General features: G+C 47.9%; 1 protein-coding gene across 2 annotated transcripts in view; it reads right to left on the reverse strand.

Annotated features, from left to right (window-relative positions):
- LOC119975036 (galectin-4-like) overlaps nucleotides 1–7,771 on the reverse strand; it is a 36,447-nt gene extending 28,676 nt beyond the window's left edge. For both annotated transcript variants that reach the window (XM_038814495.1, XM_038814494.1), the window contains exon 1: nucleotides 7,629–7,771. In XM_038814495.1, coding sequence (XP_038670423.1) covers nucleotides 7,629–7,667 — 39 coding nt within the window. In that variant the 5' untranslated portion in view covers nucleotides 7,668–7,771. The remainder of the gene's footprint in view (nucleotides 1–7,628) is intronic.
- Between the last annotated feature and the right edge of the window lie 5,197 nt (nucleotides 7,772–12,968).

Consider the following 12,968-nt stretch of genomic DNA (forward strand, 5'->3'; position numbering starts at 1 on the left):
ATCCACCTACTCTGCACATCTTTGGGTTGTGGGGGCGAAACCCACGCAGACACGGGGAGAATATGCAAACTCCACACGGTGACCCAGAGCCGGGATCGAACCTGGGACCTCGGCGCCGTGAGGCAGCAGTGCTAACCCACTGCGTCGCCGTGCTGCTCTGGAATGTGGGAGTTGCTGGTCACGTCAGCATTTTTATTGTCCATCCCCAATCACCCTTAGGAAGGTGGTGGTGAGCTGTGTTCTTGAACCAATGTAACCCATGTGGTGTAGGTACACCCACAGTGCTGTTAGGGAGGGTCTTCCAGAATTTTGACCCAGCAACAGTGAAGGATCAGCGATATATTTCCAACTCCGGATGGTGTGTGGCTTGGAGAGGAATTTGCGGATGGTGGTGTTCCCAGGTATCTGCTGCCCTGCTGTCCTTCTAGGTGGTAGTGGTCGCAGGTTTGAAAGGAAGGCACGTCTTGGCCTTTTGACTAAGATCAAGTGTAGGGCCAAAGAATTCTTGATGAGTTCCTGCAATGCATCTTGTAGATGGTACACACGGCTGCCATTGTGTGTCGGTGGTGGAGGGGGTGAACGTTTGTGGGCAGGGAGCTAATTCTGCCTGGTTGAGTGTTGTTGGAGCTGCACTCATCCAGGCAAGTTGGTGGGGGGGGGGGGGGGGGGGGGGGGTATTCTATCACACTCCTGGCTTATGTCTTGTAGGTGGTGGACAAACTTTGAGGAGTCAGGACATGAGTTACTGTCTGCAAAATCCCAGCCTCTGGCCTGCTCCTGTAGCCACAGTATTTATATGGCTGGTCCAGTTCAGTTTCTGCTCAATGGCAACGCCCAGGATATTGATAGTGGAGGATTCAGAGTAGTTGAAGGATAAATATCCACTGGGGATAACCCCCCCTGCTTTTGTTCAAAAAAAGTGTCATGGGATCGCTTACCTCCAACTGAAATGGTCAGTGTTTCAAGGCCCAGATCTTATGATGAGGGTCGGAAACAGTATTTCCAACTTTGCTCAGAGAGTAAAAAATGCACGATTACCTTCCTCCAATTTTTCAGAGTGATTTTCAAATGGAGGATCCTTCAGAAATGTCTGCATGCAGTAAACCTCGTAGGGGGCAACGCAGAGAATCCACGCAGTGGCCACACTTTTTACACCACTTTATTCTACTAATTAAAGAGTTTAAATGTCCGATGCTGCTGTGAAAACAGCTACAGAGAGAAGGTATGTGTGTGCAGTTAAGTGGATAAGGGGGTAAAGTGGGTAAGGTAAAGGGGTGACGTGAGTAAGGTAAGGGGGTAACGTGGGTAAGGTAAGGGGTTAATGTGGGTAAGGTAAGGGGGTAACGTGGGTAAGGTAACGGGTAACGTGGGTAAGGTAACGGGTAATGTGGGTAAGTAAGGTGGGTAATGTGGGTAAGGTAATGGGGTAATGTGGGTAAGGTAAGGGGTAATGTGGGTAAGGTAAGGTGGGTAATGTGGGTAAGGTAATGGGGTAACGTGGGTAAGGTAAGGGGGTAATGTGGGTAAGGTAATGGGGTAACACAGGTAAGGTAATGGGGTAACGTAGGTAAGGTAATGGGGTAATGTGGGTACGGTAATGGGGTAACGTGGGTAAGGTAAGGGGGTAACATGGGTAAGGTAAGGAGGTAACGTAGGTAAGGTAATGGGGTAACGTGGATAAGGTAATGGGGTAACGTGGGTAAGGTAAAGGGGTAACGTGGGTAAGGTAAGGGGGTAACGTGGGTAAGGTAAGGGAGTAATGTGGGTAAGGTAAAGGGGTAACGTGGGTAAGGTAATGGGGTAACGTGGGTAAGGTAATGGGGTAACGTGGGTAAGGTAAGGGGGTAATGTGGGTAAGGTAACGGGGTGACGTGGGTAAGGTAAGGGGGTAACGTGGGTAAGGTAATGGGGTAACGTGGACAGCACGGTAGCATTGTGGATAGCACAATCACTTCACAGCTCCAGGTTCCCAGGTTCGATTCCGGCTTGGGTCACTGTCTGTGTGGAGTCTGCACGTTCTCCCCGTGTGTGCGTGGGTTTCCTCCGGGTGCTCCGGTTTCCTCCCACAGTCCAAAGATGTGCAGGTTAGGTGGATTGGCCATGCTAAATTGCCCTTAGTGTCCAAAATTACCCTTAGTGTTGGGTGGGGTTACTGGGTTATGGGGATAGGGTGGAGGTGTTAACCTTGGGTAGGGTGATCTTTCCAGGAGCTGGTGCAGACTCAATGGGCCAAATGGCCTCCTTCTGCACTGTAAATTCTATTCTATGTAACGTGGGTAAGGTAAGGAGGTAATATGGGTAAGGTAAGGGGGTAACGTGGGTAAGGTAATGGGGTAAGGTAAGGGGGTAACGTGGTTAAGGTAAGGGGGTAACATGGGTACGGTAAGGAGGTAGTGTAGCCGGTGGGTGGAGTGGCAGGTGGGTCAAGTCAAGAGGGGTTATCAGGTTAGGTTGAGTGCAGCGGGTGGGGTTTCAGGGTGAGTGATTGGGCGTCAGTGTATTATTACCCAGGGTTTAGTCGAGGATTTATCGATAATATTTCCTGGGTAACTATCAAAGCAAGTCAGAGCCGTCCAAAATCTCCGGTTCTAACTCAAGAGTTGGAGACTTTTTCAGAGGGTCCTAGGGAGCAGGGTAGTTGCCCATCGAAAGTTCAAACACACCAGGCAATTTCCACAAGGTCACTGAGTTGGGACTTCCAAAGGGTCCCACAACACATCTTCTGGGATACATTTGACTTTCCGGAGACCAGAAGATCTGGGCCAGAGCCTTATCTAAAAGACACCTCCTCCAGTAGTGCAGCACTCTCTCAATGTCGAGGCCTCCGGGGGGGGGGGGGGGGGGGGGGGGGGGGGGGACTTGAACCTTGACTGGATAGTGAGACCACATCCGCAAATTCCTCTCCAAGCCACACACCATTCCGAGTGTTATCGTCAGTAAAACAAAACTGAAAGTATTAGTCAACCTTCCTGATCTTATTAGTAACTGAAAGCAAGAATGAGCTCCCACCAAAGACCATATCAATTTAGCTTGCAATTTAAGGCTGGGTTGTAAATTGTAACTTTTCTGAACTTACAGGACAGTTTTAAATTCAACAATAACATTGACAACTTAAAAATACTTGGTAATGATCATTTTCTCCTGCAGAAGGTACTTAGAACAAAACAAAAATCTGCTACTTCTTTCCGCCTTTTTTGTTTTCCAGGCAATATAACAGTTAGAGTAAGCAAAGGGTTTATAATGTAGAGTGCATGATTGGGATCTCCTGAGCAACAGAGCAATGATTTCCTTCACTCCATCCATTTCCTCCAGATTTCAGAAATGAGCAGTAAGAGCAGATATGTGACATAAAGAGGGAAGTAGTTGCAGGCTGAGTGGGCCCAACACCTGGATTTAAAATTAAAGCATTTAGTTTAAAACAAAGTCCAGCCATGGGGCAGCACGGTAGCATGGTGGTTAGCATAAATGCTTCACAGCTCCAGGGTCCCAGGTTCGGTTCCCGGCTGGGTCACTGTCTGTGCGGAGTCTGCACGTCCTCCCCGTGTGTGCGTGGGTTTCCTTCGGGTGCTCCGGTTTCCTCCCACAGTCCAAAGATGTGCAGGTTAGGTGGATTGGCCATGATAAATTGCCCTTAGTATCCTAAAACAGTTAGGTTACGGGTATAGGGTGGATACGTGGGTTTGAGTAGGGTGATCATTGCTCGGCACAACATCGAGGGCCGAAGGGCCTGTTCTGTGCTGTACTGTTCTATGTTCTATGTCGGAGAGAGACAAGGTGAAATTTCAGAGTCAATGGGGAGATGTCAGCCGGAGTTCTCGAACCGTTGGAATTTTCTATTTCCACCAGGAGTGCATCCCTGCCTGGGGGATTCCCGGCGGCGTGGGGTGGCTTCAATGGGGAATCCCATTGACAAGCAGCGTAGAGAATCCCGCCTCCAGCGAGCGGCACATTGCCAAGCAACACACAGCTGGGAGACCAGAGAATTCTGCCGTAATCCATGGCAAAACAAAACCGGTCCCAAGATTCTCCTCAGGACCACTGGTTTGAGACATTCTGCAGGGGCGGGGGATATAGGTTCAAACTGATGAGAAGTAAATTGAGGATCTATATCAGGAAATTCAGTGTCGTATGATTAGGTATTGATGGTAAAAACCTGGAACCATTCGGCAATTGAATCCTGCACAGGTAGAGGTTGGGGAGACCCCACCAACCCTACAAGTCACCTGCCACCCTGGCCCGGAACTGCAATGCTGCACCTTCACCATGGCCAGGTCAGGATTTTGGAACTTCCTGTTGGGCATCTCCACCACATGGACTGCTGCAGTTGGAGAAGCCCACCAACGCCTTTTTAAGGGCATCTTGGGATGGGCGATAAATACCAGCCCTGTTAGCGACACACACATCTCATAAATGACCTGGTACCTTTCTAAAACAATAAATTGAGATGGACCGACCAACCTGCCACACAGCAATACACAGGCTCAGGTGAACTTGTCCACTTTGGCAGGAAGGATATAAATGATGTATAAATGGGGAGAGATTGCAAAACTCGCTGGCGCAAAATGATCTGAGTGTCCTGGTACATGCATCACAAAACGTTAGTCTGCAGATGCAGCAAGTGATTAGGACGTCAAATTAAATGTTGGTGTTCATTGCAAGGGGGATGAAATATAAAAATAGGGATGTTTTGCTGCATTGTTGAGATCGCACCAGGAGTATCGGGGACAGTTTGGTCATCGTATTTATAAAAAGCAGCTCAGAGAGGGTCCACTCGACTTATTTCTAGGATGACGGGCTTACCTTCTGAAGATAGGTTGAATAGGCTGGGTTATTGAATTTATTCAAGGCTGAGTGAGACAGATTTTTGATCGACAAGGGGAGTCAACGATTATGGGGAGCATAAGGAATGGCATGAGGAATTTGAGCTCCTCGAGGAGTATATAAGATAGGAACCGACAGAGAGACAGAGAAGCTTGTAAAGTCTGACCGGGCCCCTTTGTATACAGTAGGCGTTATGAATAAACGTTAATGTTACTCATCTGATTCCTTTTTTCCCTTATTAAAATTCCAGAAAAGCTGCTGCGTGGATTGGTTGGTAGCACACATGACTCTGGGTCACAAAGGTCTGAGCTCAAATCCCACACCAGAAAACCACCCAAATGCAGTAGAGAGGAAATAATACTGTCAAGGAGCTGGGGGAGTTACTGTTCAAACTGGCCCAGACCACATTCCAATACCTGGAGATCCGAATGGCCAACAACTGTACACAGATCCCTAGATGAAACCTGTCGAATCTGGTGGAGGACCCGGCCAACCACACCCACATGTTCTGGTTTGTCGGGTACTGGATGACCTTCTTTGAGGCCATGTCCAAGGTTGTAGGGGTGCGGGAGGAGCAGTGCCCACTGGTGGCGGTCTTTGGAACAGCCAGAGCTCTTTAGAGGGAGAGGGGCAGACACCCTAGCCTTTGCCTCCCTGGATCGCCCGCCAAAGACCTCCTGCTCGGCTGGAGGTCAGCAGCACCACCCAAGGCTGCAGTTGGCTGTCCGCTTTGGCAGAATTTCTCAAACTAGAGATGAAGACACCATCCAGGGTTCAGAAGAAGGCTCCATAACTTGTGGTGGCTGTTCGCCAACCTGTTCATGACCAGCAACCAATCAACAAAGCCGAGGTGGGGGGGGGAACAAGACAGGCAACGGAAGAGAGAGAGGACAGGAGGGTGGGGTGGGATAGGCAGTGGGGAGGGGCGATATGAGGGAAGAGGGTTAGGGGGGAAGGAAGCAGGGAAGAAGGGGAGCTGGAGGGACGTCAAGCAAAACACAGGGCAAGTAGGGAGCCAAGGGACAAGCAATGAGGACGCACACAACCACAACAGCAAGACAGACGGCAACCCCCCCCCACATACGTTCTAGTACCAGGAGGCAGCAGATATATATCCAAAATATTGCTGTGGCAGCAACTGACCACTGGGGGCACAACAGGGGCCCCACACCTGCATACAGATTACATTTGAGTTTATACTTATTCATTTGTTGTATAATTGTGTTGGTTTTCTGACCTGCATACCCACTTTACTTATTGAAACTCCTCTGTAATAAAGTGTGATAACATTAGAGAAAGGCAGAAGGTATAAATGTAAAACCAATAAAAATATATTTTTTAAAAAAGAGATGCAAGGGCGGCATGTGACACAGTGGCTATCACTGGGACTGCGGCGCTGAGGACCCGGGTTCGAATCCCGGCTCTGGGTCACTGTCCGTGTGGAATTTGCACATTCTCCCCATGTCTGCGTGGGTTTCACCCCCACAACCCAAAGATGTGTAGGTTAGGTGGATTGGCCATGCTAAATTGCCCCTTAATTGGATAAAACAATAATTGGGTACTCTAAATTTATATTAACAAGAGATGCCATCTCTCAGAGAGCAGAGAGACTTCCAGCTGCTTACTCAGGGAGATGTAAACGATCCTGTAACACTCTCTGGAGGATCAGCAGAGCAGTTACCCCTGGTGTCCTGGTCCATATTCAGCCCTCAACTAGCAGCACAAAAAACAATAACCTGGGTCACTATCACATAATAATCTTTATTATTGTCACAAGTCGGCTTACAGTAACACTGCAATGAAGTTACTGTGAAAAGCCCCTAGTCGCCACATTCCGGCGCCTGTTCGGGTACACAGAGGGAGGATTCAGAATGTCCAATCCACCTAACAGCACGTCTTTCGGGATTTGTGGGAGGAAACCGGAGCACCCGGAGGAAACCTACGCAGACACGGGGAGAATGTGCAGACTCCGCACAGACAGTGATCCAAACCGGGAATCGAACCCGGAACCCTGGCGCTGTGGAGCAACAGTGCTAACCACTGTGCTGCCCTTACATTGCTGTTTGTGGGAACTTGTCGAGGCCAAATTGGCGGCTGCATTTCCCACACTGCAGCAACGTGCAAAGGGCCACATTGGCTGGAAAGCCTTGTGAGACCGTGAAAGGCGCTTTATAAACGCAATTCTCTCTCTTTTTGATCAGCGTCTACCTTTCACTCGGCCAACCCTGTCTTGCCCACCGTGCTCCGGCTTCTAAACCCACCGACAGCCTCCCAAACACCGTCCAGGGCGGATCCCCAGCACTTTGAACAAAATGCAGAGGCCAGTGTGGGATGGAGCATCAATTTACCCGCTCAGGGTGCTCAGTACAGCTTTTCCGAACTCCCCCAGGGGCACATTTAAACACACAAACTGGATATAACGGCACAACTATTGTGGAAAAAAACAAGATCCCGTCTCAAACGGACATCTTTAGACAATTAAAATTCTTCATTGGTGTAATTATAGCCCTGAGCGTATCCGTCCACTTTCTTGGGGGGGGGGGGGGGGAGTAAACTGAGGGTCTATATTTTGACTCCCTGTAAAAGTTCCCCAATGGGCAGAAAAATTGCCTTTTATCCAGAAAAATAGTCTCCCCATAAAAGTTCCCCAAGGGAATTAATGTAACTGTTGCTAAAGTCACAACGCCCAGTTTAAAGGTGGGGGCTGGTTGGCAGAGGCGTCCCGGGGAGGGGGCACATTAACTGAGCCAGCGGGGAGGGGGGCACATTAACTGAGCCAGCGGGGAGGGGAGGGGGTGATGTCTTACCGGGTTAATGACGGGCAGGGGGTTTGAATAGAAATCCATGTTGACAGCTGATCCGGACCCAGTCCCTCTGCCCAAACTGCAGACACCGAAACCGCTGCTCACAGGAGGTCAGAACAGAAAACGCTGTCGTAATTTCCTTCAGTGTATCGAGAGGGGGGGATGTGCAGCGAGAGAAACACACAGAGGAGTTAGAGCGTTTGTATCATTTTTTAGTGTAAACATTTCATCCAACTTTTAAAAAATCCAGCCACTAATTGGGAGGGATTTTTAATTTAAAAAAAAATAAAAGCCTAAGTTTTATTTTTGGAAAATTGCTGCGTTGTCAGTTTTGCAGCTTGGTTTATATCCGGAATATTTGAGTCATTTGACACAGGAGGTTGAGTCAGTTTCATGAAATTGCCTGAGCAGAAACAGTTGTATCTCCTTCCCTAGGATAACAATGGGAGATTTCCTGGGAGGATTGCGTTTGAATTGAAACTTCAAAGCGGACTGTATACTGCGGGATACTGATTTACAAAAAACATTAGGCAAACAGAAATATTAATAGTTGACTGGGGGGGGGGGGGGGGGGGGGGTAGAATTTTGAAGTGGATAAGAAAAGGCCAAACCACAAAAAATGAAACGGATTTTTAAAAAAATGATGTTTCAGCAAGTTCTTCACTTCTGTTTTTACATGTTTGATCCTTGTTTCCCAATTTTTTCAATGGTTTGTTTTTTTTGGGGGCAGGATATTGGTCAGGTAATTTGGACATTCTGAATTCTCCCTCAGTGTACCCGAACAGGCGCCGGAGTGTGGCGACTAGGGGCTTTTCACGGCAGTGTTAATGTGAGCCTTCTTGTGACAATAATGATTATTGTTATTTCAATTTCGGGTGTATTTTTAAGCGGTTATAGAAAAGTACAGCACAGAACAGGCCCTTCGGCCCATGATGTTGTGCCGAACTTTTGTCCTAGATTAAGAACAAATTAATCTACACCCTATCATTCTACCGTAATCCATGTACCTATCCAATAGCCGCTTGAAGGTCCCTAATGTTTCTGACTCAACTACTTCCACAGGCAGTGCATTCCATGCCCCCACTACTCTCTGGGTAAAGAACCTACCTTTGACATCCCCCCTTATGTCAGCAAGGAAAAGTAGCAAAATATAAAAAATGTGAATTTTTTAAAGATAGCTGTCAACAATTGGCCACTTGCAGGAATGGGTTGGAGCAGTCTAACTCATTGGTGGGCAGCATGCACCTGAGATCTCACTGTGGCCCACAAGACATTTTATTGACTATTGTCCATGCGCACATGTTGCCACATCCCACTGATTTCTGTCCGTGTAGGTTTTTTTCCTGCCGGTATGACTGAAGTGATTCGCACGTGAAGCGAGGGGCGAGTGAAGTGGGGAACGTGCTGATTGCTCACAACATTGACTGTGAGAGGCATATGCTCCCTCGGCGCCCAAAGATTAAATATTTCTTGCTGGTTTAGCACAAGGCTAAATCGCTGGCTTTGAAAGCAGACCAAGTCCCGTACCAGCCTCCCCGAACAGGCGCCGAAATGTGGCGACTAGGGGCTTTTCACAGTAACTTCATTGAAGCCGACTCATGACAATAAGTGATTTTCATTTTTTCATTTTTATTTTTGCCATTTGAAGTTGATGACAGTTCTATTAATATATAAATGATTAAGCATTTTCTATAGCTCGTTACAAAATATTCAGCTTGTCTTAAATGGTTTTAATCTTATTCATGGGGTCATTGGTAGTGAAATAGTCTGTTTTCAAACTTGCAGCCTGCTGAGATGAAGGAGGGCCATTGATGCGGCCTAGGTTGCCCATCACTGGTATAAACTGTTTCCTTTTTTATCATAGAATTCAGAGTGCCGAAGAAGGCCATTCGGCCCATCAGGTCCGCACCGGCCCTCGGAGAAAGAGCACCCCACTTGAGCCCACACCTCCACCCTATCCCAGGAACCCCACCTCACCTTTTGGACATTAAGGTGCAATTTAGCGTGGCCAATTGACCTAACCTGCACATCTTTGGACTGTGGGAGGAAACCGGATCACCCGGAGGGAACCCACGCAGACACAGAGAGAAAGTGCAAACTCCACACAGACAGTCACCCAAGGCTAGAATTGATCCCAGGTCCCTGGCACTGTGAGACAGCAGTTCTATGTTTAAAACTTTAGAGTACGCAATTCATTTTTCCAATTAAGGGGCAATTTAGCATGTTCAATCCACCTAGCCGGCACATCTTTAGGTTGTGGGCGTGAAACCAACGCAAACGCGGGGAGAATGTACAAACTCCGGATGGACAGTGACCTGAGACCAGGATCGAACCCGGGACCTCAGCACCCTGAGGCAGCAGTTCTTACCACTGAGCCACCGTGCCTCCCAATTATTAAGCACTAATAATATTATCTTGTTAAAAAGGTATTTATTTCTTAGATAATAGGGAAGCTGAGGGCAAGGTGATAGTTAAGTGTTGCAAACAGCAATGTTGTTCAGTGAGCAGCAAGTTGTGGAGATTCGCAATTCACAAGATGTATCTCATCATCCCAACAACATCAATGTATGTTTAGAGAAAGCCTCCAATGTAATAAAATGCCCAAGGCGCTTTACGGGAATATTCCTAAACAGCATGGTAGCACAGTGGTTAGCACTGTGGCATCACAGTGCCAGGGTCACAGGTTCGATTCCCCTCTTAGGTCACTCACTGTCTGTGAGGAGGCTTCACGTTCTCCCCGTGTGGGTTTCCTCCGGGTGCTCCAGTTTCCTCCCACAAGTCCGGAAAGACGTGCAGGTTAGGTGGATTGGACATTCTGAATTCTCTCTCCGTGTACCTGAACAGGCGCCAGAATGTGGCGACGAGGGGATATTCACAGTAATTTCATTGTAGTGTTAATGTCAGCCCATTTGGTTTTTAAAAAAAATAATTTTTATTCAAATTTTCAACAACAGATTTTATCACAACAAAGAGAAACAGTAACCCCCCCCCCCCTCCAAATACAAAACAATAAATTAACAAGAAAAAGAAATAGGCATAGAACGAAACCCCTGTAACAAACCCGTAACCCGCCCCCCCCCCCCCCCCGGGTTGCTGCTGAAGTTAACCACCCTCTAACGCTCCGCCAGGAAATCAAGAAAAGGCTGCCACCGCCGGAAGAACCCCTGCACCGACTCCCTCAGGGCAAACTTGACCCTCTCCAGTTTAATGAACCCAGCCATGTCACTGATCCACGATTCCGGGCTCGGGGGCCTCGCATCCCTCCACTGCAAAAGAATCCTGCACCAGGCTACCAGGGACGCCAAGGCCAAAATACCGGCCTCTTTCGCCTCCTGCACTCCCGGCTCCGATGCTACCCCAAAAATTAAGAGCCCCCAGCCCGGTTCCACCCTGGAGCCAACCACCTTTGACAAAGTCCCCGCCACCCCCTTCCAAAAGCCCTCCTTCGCTGGACACGCCCAAAACATGTGGGTGTGATTCGCTGGGCTCCCCGAACACCATGTAAGCCCATTTGTGACAATAAAGACTATTATTAAGAATATGACACTGAACCACGCATGGAGATACGAGGTCAGCTGATCAAAAGGTCAAAGAAATAGGTTTTGGGAGGGAGAGGTGGAATGGTGGAGGGAGAATGTTCTAGAGGTTGTGGGCCAAGGCAACTGGGAACATAGCCAACATAAAAATTGTGCCAAGAGGCCAGTGTTACCATAGATGAGCGCAGATATTTGAGGTTTGTGGAGTTGGAGAAGATTACAGAAATAGCAAGGGACATAGTAATGGAGGGATTTAGAAATGAAGATGAGAATTTTAAAATCAAAACATTGCTTGGAAACCGTGAGTTAATGTCAGTCAACGAGCATGGGGGTGATGGGTGAGTTAAGACATGAGCAGCAGAGTTTTGAATGACAGAAGGTTTATGGAAGATAGGACATGAGACACCAGTTAGGAGTGCATTGGGACAGTAGAGTCCAGAGGTAACAAAAGGCATGAATGAGGGTTTCAGCAGCAACTAAGCCGGGAAAGAACCCCTACTGGACAGGAGAAGGTTGTTCAGCCCATTGTGTCTGCACCAGCTCTCCAAGTGAGCAATTCACCAAACTATTCCCCTTCCTTCTGCCTGTAACCCATAAGATATAGGAGCAGAATTAGGCCACTCGGCCCATCTAGTCTCCTCCGCCATTCAATCTTGGCTGATATTTTTCTTATTCCCATTCTCCTGCCTTCTCCCCATAACCCCTGATCCCCTTATTGATCAAGAACCTAACTATCTCTGCCTTAAAGACATTCAGTGAATTGGTCCCCACAGCCTTCTGCGGCAAAGTGTTCCATAAATTCACCACCCTCTGGCTGAAGAAATTCCTCCTCATCTCTGTTTTAAAGGATCGGCCCTTTAGTCTGAGATTGTGTTATCTGGTTCTAGTTTTCCTGCAACTTGAAACGTTCTCTTTTTAAACAAATTTAGAATACCCAAGTTTAGCAAACTGGGCTAAATCGCTGGCTTTTAAAGCAGACCCAGGCAGGCCAGCAGCACGGTTCAATTCCCGTACCAGCCTCCCCGAAAAGGCGCCGGAATGTGGCGACTAGGGGCTTTTCACAGTAACTTCATTGAAGCCTACTCATGACAATAAGCAATTTTCATTCATTTCATTTCATTTTTTCCAATTAAGGAGCAATTTAGCGTGGCCAATCCACATCTTTGGCTTGTGGGGGCAAAACCCATGCAACCACGGGGAGAATGTACAAATTCCACACAGACAGTGACCCAGTGCCGGGATCGAACCTGGAACCTCGGCGCCGTGAAGCAATAAGGCGAACCCACTGCGCCACCGTGCTGCCCCAACTTAAAACATTCTCTCCACATCCACTCTATCCAGGCCTCTCAGTATCCTGTATATTTCAATAAGACACCCCTCATCCTTCTAAACTCCAACAAGTACAGACCCAGAGTCCTCAACCGTTCCTCATATGACAAGCTCTTCATTTCAGGGATCATTCTTGCGAACCTCCTCTGGACTCTTTCCAAGGCCAGCACATCCTTCCTTAGATACGGTGCCCAAAGCTGCTCGTAATACTCCAAATGGGGTCTGACTAAAGCCTTATACAACCTCAGAAGTACATCCCTGGTCTTGTATTCTAGCCCTCTCGACACGAATGCTAACATTGCATTTGCCTTCCTAACTGCCGACTGAACTTGCACGTTAATCTTAAGAGAATCTTGAACAAGGACTCCTAAGTCCCTTTGTGCTTCTGATTTCCTAAGCATTTCCCCATTTAGAAAATAGTCTATGCCTCCATTCCTTCTTCCAAGTGCATAACCTCACATTTTTCCACATTGTATTC

This window comes from Scyliorhinus canicula, chromosome 12 (genome assembly GCF_902713615.1).
Source record: "Scyliorhinus canicula chromosome 12, sScyCan1.1, whole genome shotgun sequence".
Lineage (NCBI taxonomy): Eukaryota > Metazoa > Chordata > Chondrichthyes > Carcharhiniformes > Scyliorhinidae > Scyliorhinus > Scyliorhinus canicula.